The following is a 15,628-nucleotide window of genomic DNA, read 5'->3' as shown; positions in this document are numbered from 1 at the left end:
TTCTCTCACAGCAGCGTTGCCGGTCTTTAAGGTGTAAGTGCTTTAGTGTGAAATAGAGTTCACACAGCCCACACATAGTGAGTTTTGTTTCGGATTCATTACGTGAATTTATCTCTTATCAACAAGCGATAAATAAAAATTGCGGGCGTAAGTACATATGTCAGAAGTGAATCCTGCATTGTACATGAACCTCTTAACTGCATATGAAGTCCTGGTACATGTTGCTAGGATGACACATGAATTCAACGCTATGAGAGACATTACTATCACCGCTACTATATTTATGTTCTCCTGGTGCCTATGTAGTAATACGTCGCGCGCATGACGTCAGAATATATTAAGGTATACTCGCGTCATACATAAGACAATCTCTTCTTCAATTATTATTTCCTGGTACCAAAATACTGTATAATACTTCATATCTCATTTTCTCCCACGTTAAATCTTACGAATGTATGTGAGTTTTTTTAAATGTCGCTTTTTCGTTTATCGACTTTCAAATCACCATGATGATAAAGAAGTTCACTTCAAAAAATCCACTGATATCGTTTTTTTGAGAAGTGAGAATAATTCCTTTTCTAAAAAGAGGTTTCATCAACAATTTTCTTCAAAAATGTAGTCTTCGTTCAATTTATGGCCGCACTGTATAGACGATAAAATATTCAAAAACCTTCACACACATCGAGGCAGTGTTTCCTAATGGTTCTCGTATAGCTTTTAACCTATTTTCTTTGAAACGTGGCCTTTACTTGTAAACCTAAACTTCTACCTTATTTTACGCCACCTATTAATGAATATAATTTGTCCACATGTACTAAGAATAAAGTTATTCAGCGCATCAGTAGACGAAAATATAAATAACCGTTCTCCAAATTTTTAAAAGAATAATTTTGTATCTCTTTCTGTATTCTGAGATTTATATTACTATTTATTATTAAACTAGCAGACCCGACAGGCGTTGTTCTGTATATAATAAATTAAATAATGTTTTTTTTATGAATTTTTCAATAATTTATTATAACATCAAGAATTATTTCGTAAAATATGCACCCTGTTGTTGTAATGAAAATTGGAAATAAAAACAATTGTTTGAACGAAATCTGGCCGTGTAAAGTGGATCAATATCGCGCCCAAATGAGTCGGTTACAAACAAGCTTAAGATTTATCAATCTACATAATAAAAATCTGATATAGTTAACAACTGGAGTAAATCTACCAATTATAGTTAGTTAAGATTTAGTTTAAGTTTATTTTGACCTCCTAAGAAAGTTAGAAAGAAATATAAAAATTCTAATTAGTTATTTGATTTGAAACTATTCTTTGATTTTTGAACGACGGGAGGCACATGAAATGAAAAACAAAATCGTTGTTTTTATTTAATTCCGAGCATTTTCATATTTATTCACCTTTTATACCTTCTCTGGACTTATACAAATAATTCAAGACCAAAATTAGCCAAATCGGTCCAGCCGTTCTCGAGTTTTAGCGAGACTAACGAACAGCAATTCATTTTTATATAGATATTGTAAATTGAAGTAAACCTGTAATTGGCAGTATCGTATAATATTTTTATAATTTTCGTGTTGATTCAATAATAATAAATAAAAGTCTTGAGAGCGGCGTATCAAACCCAAGCGTACTCGAACGATTGGCTCAGTTGGAAAGAGCGCTTGGACAGAACCCGAGAAATCGCGGGTTCGAGTCCCGCAACTTTGATAAATTTTGGTTACTTTAATTTGTATAAATAAAATTTTAAATCTTCTTATAATTCCGTTTCGAGGGATTAGAAGGTCTCCAATTGGCTCGTGTATACAACCACTATATCGGGTTGTTCGACGAATAATCGAATCCCTATGATCTCTACCAAAGTTTGTCACTTCTCTTTTTTTATCACCAATTGATTGCAGTAGTGAAACAAAAAGGTTGTATTTCGATAAAATTAAAAAAAAGGTTTTTATTAAAATTTTACGAAGTTTATGTTAGGCCTACTCCACATAGAGCGAACGAAAGCCAGTGCAATCTCTCTTCCGTCAGTCGCCTTCCCATTTTGTTTCTTAGCATTCCTTTGATGTCTTTCGTTACATTCAGACACGGCTTTAGATATCTGCTATATCGTCAGTATTTTCTTGAGCTTTTCGAACGGTTGCTTGTATATGTTCGTGTTTTCATTAATAGCAAGATATATTTTATTAGTAGAGCAACTTATGTGTTTTTTCTTTTGTTCCCGCATAACACATTTTGCCAATTAATTTCGGACAGCTCTACCCATCCTCTTTTCATCAACTAATTAGTCAGTCTGCTAATTAAAAAACTTGATCGCGCTCTAGTTTATGAATTATGAGAATTACTTAACAAAATCTTTATATTTAATATCAGATTATTTATTTTATGTATAAATTACTGAGTGAAGTGAGATTTTTTTTGTAATTAAGTAAATTTACATAGAGACTCACCCCCTTATTCATAATAGTCTGCTAACTTAAAGCATTGCTAATTCTCACTCTGTCTTCTTCTATTGACATAAGTCAGAATGAGAAAAAACATTCCTTAGCGGCTGTTTAAAGTTAGCGGACCATTATGAATAAGGGGGTCAATGTTTTAAATGGTTAATGGATAAGAATTAATATAATTGATTAAGAGCAATCAATTTACTACCACACAGACATATATTAATGAAGTATTTTAAATGCTAAAAGGTCTATTATTCAGTTTATTTTTAACATAATGTTTAAATGTATTAATTGACAAATTTTGAATATTATTCGACAAGAGTATTTTAGACTCTTAGTAATGAATAGCTTTCATGATGCCCATTTTTCCACGCTTCGAGTTTAGCTTTATTCCGATGATTTCAATTATGAAGGTGGCAATTTTTTAAACTTTTACATTCTACTTATATTTATTTTCTACTGTACTATCAGCATTCTTGTATGTAGGTACTCTTGCTACGGGCGTCCAAACTTCGAAACTAATAAAACACTGAAATTCGCTTCGACCAATAATAGCAACTGGATATCGGGTCGGCGCGAAAAATATGTCACGGTAAATAACAGCGCACTTGAGGCGTGAGTTCTTATTTTGTTTAGTTCGCTTGAAAGTTGAAACACGGCCGCAGTGTGTCTTCAAAAGTTGTCAAAAATAATTCCCGAAAAAGCAATTTAACGGCCGGAGTATCTTACTTTCTTAGCGAAATGAATACGTTAGTGAATAATTAGTTATATTTTAAACTTTAATAACAAATAATGTCGATTTTAAACCACTGCTGTAAAAGTTTGGCCATGGCTCGCCAACACATGCCTAACTTTTGTTTAACAGAACAGTAGATGTATTGAGTAGATTTGTTATAATTAAGAATTGGACATTAGAACTTCAAAATGGTTTGATCGAAGGAATTTCGTAGTAGGAAATCCCTATCTGTGTAACAGTAGAGATGCACCGTGCTTTGCGATTACGTTTCTACCGTTGCGTTCCGGTTTGAAGAATTTCGGTGACTTCAACGGTTTATTTCAAGTGTGTTGTCTCTTTCATGCACAGTTATGATGACAGTGACAATATGAACTTGATCATGGTTTTCATTGAGAATCCTTCTGGAATACGGACCTTAATAACAACACACCTCGCTATAAAAATAATCTTATGCAAACTAACTCTAAATTAACATTACACAGTTCCGGTCCCTAAAAATGTCAGTTAAAATTTATAATAAGTTACCAGAACACTTAAAAGCCGAAACCAATATTAAAAAATTCATAACCTCTTTGAAATAGTTACTTTTGGAAAAATGTTACTATTCCATTAATGAATACCTAGAGGAAAAATATATTTGAATGTCTGCCCCTCTGTCGTTCATTGCTATGCCTTATTACGAGGTGCATGTGATAATTATTTAGTACTACAATTTTGTTTAGTAACTAAGTCGCATGTAACGCAATTTAATTAAATAAATAAAAAATGTCCGCCGGTCTCTTATAGCCTAAACACATAGTCCGATAGATGGTACGATCGGACGCACTAGTTGGTCCGGCGTCATAAAAATTTTGTCCTATGGTCAATGCGACATACCATCGAATACGGTCCACATAGCGTCCTGATCGCGTCCGATGGTTCTGTCGTACCAAATCCGATCATCTGTTTCAGCTATAACCCTGCACGCGGGCGATTTCCAAAAGTGGTCGGCATTGACTCGGGCTAAAACTCGGCCATAGTTCATTGCAGTACTTCACTACACTGTTCAGTTTCCTCAAATTCGGTGAACTTTTCGAGTAGTGACGAGTGCGGTACAATGAGATCTTATTCGCTATATGCCTTAGGACGATTTGTGATTAGGACTTCCATAGGACCGAGATCTCGGTATTGCGGGATCCGCGGGATTTGCGGGACTGAAAAAAAGCGTGCATGCGATGCAAAATAGGATAATCTGCGTGAATTATTATTCTTAATAACTCAAGTTATTGACTGTTTCGTATTTTCGTGATGTTTATTGATACATCCTTTTAGAATAGAATAAAAATTTTAGGGTGTGTACGTGAATGAATCTTTCACTAAGCCCTTAAAAGGAATACCGCACACAAGTGTGGAAGCAGAAAGGGCATTTTCTGGCCAGGCAATAGAGTAAAATACGCAGTAGTTTGGCAGATGACAGTTTGGAAATGTTGTATTTCCTTCGCAAACATTTTCAGTTAATATTAAAAGCTGAAAAACTTAATAATTAAGTAATAATTTATCAGTTTAAAATGTGTTTCTTTTTTTGGTTGATTTTGTAATTTTGCGTTGTGTATTTTTTGAAAACGATTTGTTTTCCTTTATATTTAGAATTTGTTATTGTTTTATATTTGTGAAAAAACAGCATAATTTGATTGATCTCATTATAATAGTAATATGTACGTAAATAACTGCTTAGTTGATAAATTCATTGTTTTAAAATGTGCATATTTTCAATATGCGGGATCGCGCAAATACCGAGATCCCGCGGGATTGAAAATTCGTAGTCCCGCAAATGCCGAGATTGAATACAGGCCGCGGGATTGGTAGCCCTATTTGTGATACGTAACAAGTTACGACTTAAATTATGTAATATGATTATGTTTGTCAACTTATGTTGGTCATAAGTCCTCTTAAAATTAAATTTCTGGAGTTTCTACATTGGTAATATTGACCCCTTGACATTAAATGTGAAATAGATTTTTATTATAATAATACACATTGTTGCATATTTATCTACAGTCAACCCTTATACCTAAAGACTGTGACAGCCGTGAATACATCGAAAAAAAAATTGCTGCGAACTGTTACCCTCTATTTATCCTACGGTAACGCACGCACACGATAAAAAAGTGATTGGCGTGTCGTGTAAGAAGTAGCTTGTCATGCACATTAAAGTAATAAACCTGACCTGTTGTCATGCTTTATCAAGATACTCTAGACCAGGGGTGCTCAAACGGTCGATCGGGATCGACAGGTCGATCGCGAGTGCTTTTTGAGTCGATCTCGGGAAAAATAATCCGGTATACTAAACCAAAATCGGTAATTACGTACCATATATTATGAAATTATGCTCAGGACATGCAGTGTCACGCTTCAACATCCAAAGTCACTATTTAGTTAAGCTTAGAACTTTAGAACGCGTTTGTTTTGTAAGAACCAATAAACTCGCAATTTTCAATAATAACTATGAGTTTTTACATTGACATTTAAGAGCAGACCTACACTTACCTTGACTAAAAAAATGCATATTTTGCGCAAAACTAATATCTATGTCATCGTGACACTCTACCTAGACGACAATACTTCATCACACATACTTGAAGCCGATCGATCGTAGTCTACAAATTTTGAGGTAGATCGCCAGCAGTTCAAGCTTGAGCACCCCTGCTCTAGACGGATATATAAAATTTTAAATCCCTCACCTTCCGTAATTTTTTTTATGAGAAAAAGCGACAAGACTATCAATACGTTCATCTGATAGTACCTTAGTGATAAGCCCTGACCATTAGAATGCAGTGCCACTCAGGATCATTGATTGAACCCAAAACTCTGAGTGGCATCGCATATACGTCATAAGTCCACCAGCTACCGCGGCCCCCAAACCGAAACGCAAACAAAAAAGTATTATTAATTTACGAGATCGAGGTAATATATTCTGTGGAAGCTGGTTTTTATATCCATAACGGTAACAAGGCACGGCTCACAAACACCAACAACATTAATAATATTGGCAAATTATATTCTGTATGTTATACCGCGTATCGACATTAATGAAGAACTTTCCGATGGATTCAATGAACATTTTGATTTGAGAATGGCATTAATAATCTATTTGTACATGATTCAATTTTAAATATAATTATTCAAAATAGGATGTGACATCACTTATTGAAAGTCAAAAAACTACCACCCATTCCAAAATTAATGCCTCAGGCCTGAGAAGAACGGGCGCAGCAAACTCAGCGGGCTTTTTTTTCATCAAAAAATATGTTGTACAATTAAAGTAACATTGTACAATTAAAACTACTATTTATTAAATAGTAGTTTGGAATAGTAACTGAGAAGAATGGGTGCAACGAACTCAGCGGGCTTTCTTTTTTCATCGAAAAAATATGTTTAAAAAGTAATATTGTACAATTAAACTTATTTTTTAACAGCCTGAGGGCGATCGCTTCATTCCCAATCTGTGGTATCCTTAAGAAAGTCATTTATGTCATAGAAGCCTTTACCACACAAACGTTTTTTAACAATTCTTTTGAATAACGTAATACTTTTGTTTTGAACATTTTCTGCGATCTTGTAGTAAAAGCATATATGCTTGCCCACAAAAGACTTGCTAATTCGACTAAGCCGAGTAGTAGGCATTATAAGCTTATGTCTGTTCCTGGTATTAACATTATGGTAATGACAGTTTCTAGCAAATTCATAGTCATTTCATTGAATTATGTTTGGCCCACGGCACTTTAAGGTAATGCATGGAAGACATTGAAGCATTGGAAACAATGCAACTGAATATTTATTTTTTAATATATAATATCAAGCAGATAATCTATGAGCTAATTATCATACAAGTGAGCTTAGTTGCTTAGTATACACGAGGTTGTGGGTTGCAGCCCGAGGCGTAGGCGAGGGCGTAAATCAACGATTTTCTTAATGACACCACAGACTGGGAATGAAGCGGACACCCTCAGGCTCTTTAATTATAAATGTTTATTGTACGATATCACATTGTAATCCATATGTTTATAGAAAAAAAAGTCCGCTGAGTTTCTTGCGCTCGTTCTTTTCATGTCTGAGGCAGTCCTTTTTGAATGGGTGGTTTTTGACGTTCAATAAGTGATTTTGAATCCTATTTTGAATAAACATATTTGAATTTGTTATTTGTTTAATATGATTGATTGTTTACATATAACACATATATTACATACAGCCTACTTCGAAGTTATAATTTTAGTGATAAAACGCATTTTTTTATTCCAAATGGATTTTACATGAATGGATTTTCAGCGGCATAAAACCTCTTTGTTGTAACAAAAAAAAACTGTATTACCCGGTTAAATTGAAAATGCTCTGTTTACTCTCATATAATTTGCAGCTAGGTATTAACTTTGTAGGGATAATCCTTTAATGTACTAGTGTTATACACGTGTGTGTTATAGTTCGGTTTATAGCCGTAAGAATGATGTTATTAGGCTGAATTTACGAGTAAGTGTATTGAATAATAATATTGTGTGGATCTAATTCAGTTATTAGAATTTAATACATCGACGTTTGCTGTAATAGTTTGAGATTCCCCATGGGTCGACTTTTTGATTGCTCTGTGACCTTTGCGTCGACTGTTGTATTTTTAAGTATTATCTACATATACTATGGTACTGCGCTGTAAGTGGTCCACTTATTTTATAAAAGTGTAATTAGTTTTCAAACACGGCAGTGTCTGAAGACGAAGGTTTTCAACCAGTGTTGTGTTGCCAGTAATGAGTTACGGAACGCAGTCGTGGTCGCTAACTATGGGTCTGATGAGAAAGCTAATGTTCGCTTCATAGTTTACATGCGAGATCGAATCAGTTATGACGAGATCCGTAGGAGAACTAAAGTCACCGATATAGGGCAAATGATTGCGAAACTGAAGTGACAGTGGACAGATGATGACAGGCGACCACGCGACGCAATGTGGTGGACGCAAGATGGACCGATGGATGGTCGCAAGATGGACCGACGATCTGGTCAAGATCGCCGGAATACGTTGGAAGAGGACAGCCAAGGGCCGATCGTCGTGGAGATCTTTGGGGGATGCCTTTGTCCAGCAGTGGACGTCTTCCGGATGATGATGATGAGTTTTTAAAGAAGTTAGGGTTAATAATGATTGTTTTATCGCGATTTAAGAAGGCATAAAAGGCATTTATTTTCTCAAAATTGATTCCTTTAGAATTCTTTTTGATGTCATTTCTTATACTACTAGATACTACTACCGCTTCGGAAACAAATGGCGCTCTGAGAGAGAAGAAGCGGCGCAAGAAACTCTCCCAGCATTCTTTTTTTTGCGCTCTTTTCAATAAAAATATACAATATTGTACAGTCGCTATAAAATAATCACAATCTAGTCCCAGGCTGTCCGATCATTTAGATATTCAGCAGTGGAGTAATAGGATTTACGACAGAGCCATTTTTTTATAAAACATTTAAATTTATTTATAGATAATGCCTGAACAGTGGCTGGGACTTTATTGTAGAAGTGTATACATTTACCCTTAAAGCTATTATGTATCTTATGAAGCCTACTAGAATTAGTTACAAGCAATCCCTTATTTCTAGTGTTATAATAATGAAAATCACTATTAAGAGCAAAAAGGTGACGATTTTTGTGAACATATATTTAGAATCGAACTTCTGGCAATGACTATAACAGTCAACAACATAATATTACGGATCTTTTGAAGATGGTTAACAGCATCCTTCGTATTGTATAGGCTGAGGGTATGAGTTACGTATCCTAGCGGTCTTACGGGATAGATCTATCGTTACCAGAATTGCATGACATGACGTATGAATATATAAAAGAGGTTTTTTTTAGCGGCCGTTTTCAATAACCTTAGTTTAACTTACCTTACTTAGGGAGACAAATCTATCCTTTCACGCTTACTTACATTTCAATAACCTATCGACATAAATCATTGGACTATAACTATATTGCACATAACTATGGATAGATAAGATCATGTCATTAAACGGTAACAGCACTGTTACGGTAACTAAAGATACGTTATTGAAAACGGCCGATAGTCAAATGCTTTATGTCGATAGGTTATTGAAATGTATGTAAGCGTAAAAGGATAGATTTGTCTTACCTCTAGTAAGTTAATCTAAGGATAGATAGATTATTGAAATCGGCCGTAAACCTATTGTCAATGTTAAATAGCAAAACAGCGACCTGTCGAAAAATTTAATATAATATTTGATTATTGACTTAATATTTCACTTTTTAACTTTAACTTTACTATGCTAAGGAATACGTTTAGTTAAGTTAAGGAATATTAAAGTCAGCGTTACTAGTGGGAGGCTTCATTGCGCAGGTTGCCGGCTAGATTATGGGTACCACAACGGCGCCTATTTCTGCCGTGAAGCAGAAATGTGTAAGCATTACTGTGTTTCGGTCTGAAGGGCGCCGTAGCTAGAGAAATTACTGGACAAATTAAACTTGACATCTTACGTCTCAAGGTGACAAGCGCAATTGTAGTGCTGCTCAGAATTTTAGGTTTTCAGCAATCCTGTGCGGCACTGCACTGTAATGGGCGGAGCGCATCAAATACCATCAGCTGAACATCCTGCTCGTCTCGTTCCTTATTTTCATAAAAAAAAAAACAATGTTTACGTAACACGAGAGCCATTTCAGTTACAGAAGTTATTCACAATTACTTTAGTTATACTGAACGAAGGTCTGCGTACTCGTTATAAAAACATATACACAATGAACCAACCACTACTATTATACTCGCTCTATTGTATCGCAATTGTTCACAAACGACGAACTTACTAAATATATTTTGATGTTTTACAGAGATATGTATTCTCGGTGACATTTATATTTACTATTGCTGTTTTAATAGTTTTATAGTTTTTTTTAATGACAAGACGCCCAGAGCACAACAATGCAGTGCCGCTCAGGATTCTTAAAAAACCCAAAAATTCTGAGCGGCACTACAATTGCGCTCGTCACCTTGAGACATAAGATGTTAAGTCTCACTTGCCCAGTAATTTAATTAATTCCCCGGGGCATAAAAATATTATCATTACCATCGTAAATATTATCATTACCATCCAGGTCGTATCAATTACCATCAGCTGAATGTCCTGCTCGTCTCGTCCCTTATTTTCATATAAAAAAAAGAAGCACAGGCAAAAGTTGCAGTATATCATACATTATATTGCCAACAGGAGTTCCAGAAAGGCAACCCCAATTTAGTGGTGGAGAACACTGACATGAACAACATGGTCTACATGTTCCGGTGCCGCGACTCGGCGCTCACGGTCCGCGGGAAGGTCAACGGAGTGATCCTGGACTCGTGCACCAAGTGTGCGGTGGTGTTCGACAACCTGGTCTCTGGCATCGAGTTCGTCAACTGCCAGTCGGTGCAGATGCAGGTGAGACCTCTCAAACATTAAGCGCCGTCTTAGCTATAATATAAGCCATGGCATATCTAATATATATAAATTTATATAAATTACGTGACACGTTGTTTGTCCTCGATGGACTCCTAAATTAATCAACGGTTTTTAATGGGGATTACTGCATGGTGTTCAGTTTAGTCCAACTTGAGAGATAGGATAGTTTTTATTTCGATTATTAGGACCCATAATTATATTTACTTTTGATATTTGTTTTGTATGGACATATTTTCTGTGAGAGAATTTATTGACGCACGGTTTGACAGTTTTGCTGTGAATCAATTTCATTATAATAACAGGGAGAATTTTTCACGAAATAATTCTTGACTCATGATGCTGTAAGGCTCCGATGTTGCAAGAGCTCATGAACGGTGGTGATAAAGTTGTGTGTTCATTTATCATTAGATAATTTATACGTCTAAATTATAGGTTGACCTTATTGTGCTCACCGCCCACTTTAAGAATATGTTTTTTTCTAGAGTATTTTCGTGTATTTTTTTGCCTTTTTAGACTATATTTTTTAATCTACCCACGCTCCATCTGCGCCATCTCAATGCCCCCTAATTTCCTCTGGGTCTTCTACTGCCCCCCCGAAAGTCTCAAACGCCCACAAGGGGGCGTTATCGCCCACGTTGAGAACCTATGGTCTAAATAGAGCCTCTTTCTGTTAAGCACTTTAGACATGACAGCTACGTCTTACACTCCCGAAACGCCAGGCACTTTATTTTAATGTGCGTGCGTTGCTGAAACTATTTTGGCTAACAACTGTTGGCGAACTCGCCGCTATTTTTTACACACGCGACGTGTTCACAGATGCCACACTCAGTCTATACGTATAAATTACCTAAGGATTTGTCAGTGTAACTGCTAAGCATCCGCATTGCACCTAAATTTATTAAAACGTTTGGAAAGGTGGCTTGCCATCTTGAAGCTTTAACATAATATATGTCTAGAAACCTCACGGCGCTTCCCCTTTTGATCGATTTGTATGGAGTTACGTCCAATATGAACTAACCTATTAAGATTGCTTTATTTTTTGCGGTTGCAGGAGAATTTTAACACTTTTCCTATTTCTACGTGCAATGAAGCATTAAAAATCAATTTATTTTACAATTTTTGTCGGTAGCGTCCCCTGCCATTCACAAACAACATGCCTTGAAGTGAAAACTATGGAAACAGTTATTATGTGGTATTTAGTGTCTGACGTCATTAAAATTGCGGCACTTCGCCAAACCTTACTTAATTTAATCCTGTAACGGCCGTTCCCAATATACTATCTACAGATAGAGTTAAATTACTACCTTCTACTTTCAGTAATTAGCTGTCAATAATCTGAAGCTGTCCCAATATACCCGATAAGTCATTCTTATCGCCTTATATTGGGACGCGTGAATTGCAATTTCCATACAAACTTCTATCGCTGGTAAGCTATGCGTCGTTCCATTGCCAGACAGCGTGTACGGATAAAGTGAGTTACTGTCGTTAAGTTTATTGGGACAGAAAAGTTAACAATAACTACGTTTTTATGTCAAGTAGGAGATAGACTGAATATTGGGAACGGCCGTTAGTAGCCCTACTTCTTGTTAGCTATCTGTTATTTAAAATCCTATCAAAATCGGACCAACCATTTCGCTTTCAGCATTAAAGAGAATATATATCGTAATATGCATATAAACACGTGTTATTGCTCTAATCAGCCAACCATATTTGAGGTTTATATTAAATATTAAATTGCACACATACGGTTAGCTTTTTCCCAACTAGGTCTTATTGCAGAATTAAAAAAAAAGCCTGTATTAAGTACTTATTCAGTCAATTACACTCGCGCACTTTAAACCCATGTTTTCGCCGAACTGAAATAGCTCGTACATGTTTTACAAAGAGAGTTGTTGCAAAAACTCGAGCAGAGCGCCGATATGTTCAGTCCCAGTTGCCTTTTGATGTTATTAAAATCGAGCTAAATTAAAGTTTTCGTGTGTAACGAAACACGTCAATGTGGGTAAAGGTTAAACCTTAATAAATTTTAGGCGGTTTCAAGTTTATGGACATTTTTATTTGTAAGGTAAGGTTTTGTCGTTTTCCATCCTACATAATTTGAATATGTAGAAATTAACTGCACTTTTTGATTTTCTTTATTTAGTTCATTACTCTAAGAGTTGAATTTCCTTCCTTCCTATAAATCCTGCTTTTAGCTATAAATTGCTTTTAGTTCTGAACCAATTTATTTTATCGAAATAAAAGGGTTCGGAGGGATGCCAAAATGTAAGGCAATGCTTCGAAATGCTTTAATTGGTATATCAAGTTTGAGACAGTTATTAATGTTATTCACTATATTATAATAAGGTCGCGACACTCTGCCACTTCGCCCTGGCTCTGCTCTTCTATTATCAATTGGCTTTGTGTTTCCTCGGGAACAATGAGTAGATGAGGCGGCACTTGGGCGTTGCAATCACAGTGATACATCTCTGATGATTCGTAGTAGTCGTCTTCGGTGTTTCGAGTTCGGGGATCCTACAAAATAAAGAAAATACATTTTACAATCTGTTTTGAAGCATTTTGTTTTGTATCAAAAATTACACTGCACCTATTGCAATGTTCCAATATCGTCTTTTGATAGACGAAGATCTTCTCCTCAGATCAATCAAATCAAATCAAAAGTTTTGTTTTCTTTTTACATTTACCGCCACTTCGGAAAAGGTTGAGCTTTAATGAGATAAAGTGCTGATTGCGACTCTTTTATACTACCATTTACAGCTTCAGCGTTTTAAAAACCATTTCAATTGCAATATAATATGTAAAGTGATGCAAGAAAACTACACAAGCGACAAAAACTTAAGTGAAAAAAAAAGTAAATGTAAATGAGTAAAAACAAGAGTTTTTGAGCACAGTAGATGCATCCATTCACACACACCGTAAATAAATAAAAAAAGATATTATGCGAGAAGTTTTTATAATTTGATTTGACATAAACCTTTTAACTGTATTATTTCTATTCTGTTCAAATAATAAAATTGGCTGAACCACTCACGTCGTATTTGTAAAGATACATCGTGCTAGGCGTATTTTGATTCCAGTCTCCTTCTCGGTCGTCATTCCCATTGTCGAAACTACATCTGAATTGGCTATCGGTATCGGAGTAATCCCGACAGTTGAATTGGAAACAATCGCCCATCGCTTCGTGTGTTGTAATCTCTACGTGTGGATTCATATTAAGCAATGATAGCTTTCTATAAATGACCATATTTAATTTGTTTTGCCAGTCTTCTAGAAGCTTTTTCACATTTTCCATCTGAAATGAAACATACCTATAGCTGCTGTGTTGTATTAAAATATTTTAACAATTTTAGGCTCTCAAGTGCTAGTACCCTTTTCTTTAATATTGCTTGTCTATGAGCGTTTCGCAAACGTTTCTGTTTGATGAAATGCTTAAGGTATGCCACCTTGTACACATTTGTCACCTTGACGATCTTCACGTGGCAATCCTGCTGCCCATTGGGGTCGGGCTTCGCCTCCGTCTCGCTCATCGCCGAGTACAAACTGCTCTCCTGTATCATCGGCTCCCCAGAATGCTCTCCATAGTTTTTCACCTTCCGCTCCCATTCTGCCACCTGATTGCACTTCAGCTCCTTTAGTAATTCCACTATAAATTCGCTTTCTGAAATTTTTTCTACGGCTATTTATATGACGTGTACTAGAATCATTCAAATGTATTTGGATAAAGTCTATGTGTATATTAATGCGATTATTTGTAATTGTTACCTTCTTCCGGAGTACATTGCAAATTCATATAACAATCGTTATCTTCAATATTGTCACTATTAACTTTCCGCCGTAGCTCCTCGTCGTTTTTTATTATTTCACGAATGCGACACCTTACATTGCGCAATTTCTCTACATTCCTCTTTAGTTGGTCGATTCGTTCGGAAAATTCTGCGTCCCTAACGCTTATCTTTGTGTTAACTATTTGTAACTGACAAAGAAAATATTGTGTTACTTAATTTATTATTGTTTTAAATTATAACTCTAAAATTGTAATTGATTATACATACATACATAAAATCACGCCTCTTTCCCGTAGGGGTAGGCAGAGACCACTTCTTTCCACTTGCTACGATCCTCACATACTTGTTTCGCTTCGTCCACTTTCATTATTCCTTTCATACATGCTCTCCGGTTTAGGGTACTCTTGACCTGGCCTTTTTTCAAGACGTCCCTGACTTGATCTTGAAACGTCCGCCTAGGTCTACCCCTTCCAACACTTTCATTCACACTGGCCTTATACACTTTCTTCGTCAATCGTTCTTCATTCATTCTCTCGACATGTCCAAGCCATCTCAGCATACCTTTCTCATATATAATTGATTATAAGGTTTATATAATAGTACTAAAAATTATTATGTTTCACCTGAAGCTCGATGTCATCGAGCTCAATTTTCTTCTTCGCCATTCGCTCTTGTGAGTTGGTGTAGATATCTTTCATAAGCTTCCGCATGTAAACCACCATTGGCACAGTCTTAATTAAAAATACAACCTGTGAATGGAATTTTGAATGTAAAATGCATAATTATGCTAGAAAAAGATGTGCAAATATTACATACCACATTGAACGGAGTGAAGTTCAAGTAAACAGAATACAAAAAGCTTATAAGATGATGACCAATGATCCCAAATCTGTTTATAACATAGTCCCAATACTTATTAATGTAAGACACTTCACCGTTACTGAATTCTTCGATATATGTGATCACGGAATTCTTGTTCAGGGTCATATTTAATCATAACACTTTCGGGTAAGAATTTCTCGTGAAAGTGTCTCGGGCAATATCGATCATAACAAAACTAAAATATTATTTATAAAAGTAGCATTGATTGTCAGGTGCATGATTGCTGTATCTGTCAAACTTGTTATCTTGTGTGTTCTTCTTTGACTTATTCTACATTCAAATGTTTGTGTTCGAGAAGGAGGTTTTTATATGAA

The 15,628-nt window shown here is 35.7% G+C and overlaps 2 protein-coding genes across 6 annotated transcripts in view; one reads left to right on the top strand and one right to left on the bottom strand.

The window, feature by feature from the left end:
• The window catches only part of LOC126976798 (adenylyl cyclase-associated protein 2), a 72,435-nt gene that overhangs the window by 53,316 nt on the left and 3,491 nt on the right, over positions 1 to 15,628 (top strand). For both annotated transcript variants that reach the window (XM_050825401.1, XM_050825400.1), the window contains exon 7: positions 10,420 to 10,626. In XM_050825401.1, the coding sequence (XP_050681358.1) occupies positions 10,420 to 10,626 (207 nt within the window). The remainder of the gene's footprint in view (positions 1 to 10,419; positions 10,627 to 15,628) is intronic.
• On the bottom strand, positions 12,920 to 15,565 carry LOC126976802 (uncharacterized). 4 transcript variants are annotated; one of them, XM_050825406.1, is made up of 6 exons: positions 15,249 to 15,565; positions 15,056 to 15,181; positions 14,410 to 14,620; positions 14,016 to 14,305; positions 13,679 to 13,939; positions 12,920 to 13,161 (listed from the first exon to the last, which is right to left on the bottom strand). In XM_050825406.1, the coding sequence occupies exons 1-6, from the start codon at positions 15,417 to 15,419 to the stop codon at positions 12,979 to 12,981; spliced, it is 1,242 nt and encodes a 413-aa protein (XP_050681363.1). In that variant the 5' UTR covers positions 15,420 to 15,565; the 3' UTR covers positions 12,920 to 12,978. The 4 variants fall into 4 exon arrangements, with proteins under 4 accessions (XP_050681363.1, XP_050681361.1, XP_050681364.1 ...); XM_050825404.1 differs by having other exon boundaries at positions 14,016 to 14,323; positions 15,249 to 15,563; XM_050825407.1 differs by having other exon boundaries at positions 14,109 to 14,323; positions 15,249 to 15,563.

The sequence above is a fragment of the Leptidea sinapis genome, chromosome 42 (genome assembly GCF_905404315.1).
Source record: "Leptidea sinapis chromosome 42, ilLepSina1.1, whole genome shotgun sequence".
In the NCBI taxonomy this organism is placed as follows: domain Eukaryota; kingdom Metazoa; phylum Arthropoda; class Insecta; order Lepidoptera; family Pieridae; genus Leptidea; species Leptidea sinapis.
The sequence above is the reverse complement of the archived record's forward strand: the minus strand, read 5'-3'. Positions and strand labels throughout refer to the sequence as shown.

What these genes read in the sequence shown, in the direction of transcription:
- LOC126976802 (XM_050825404.1), bottom strand. Translation starts at nt 15,419, where the DNA reads ATGACCCTGAACAAGAATTCCGTGATCACATATATCGAAGAATTCAGT. An exon ending in GCAATGTACTCCGGAAGAAG is followed by an intron (nt 14,324 to 14,409) that starts GTAACAATTACA and finishes TCATATAAATAG; the next exon opens with CCGTAGAAAAAATTTCAGAA. An exon ending in TGTATCTTTACAAATACGAC is followed by an intron (nt 13,162 to 13,678) that starts GTGAGTGGTTCA and finishes TTTATTTTGTAG; the next exon opens with GATCCCCGAACTCGAAACAC.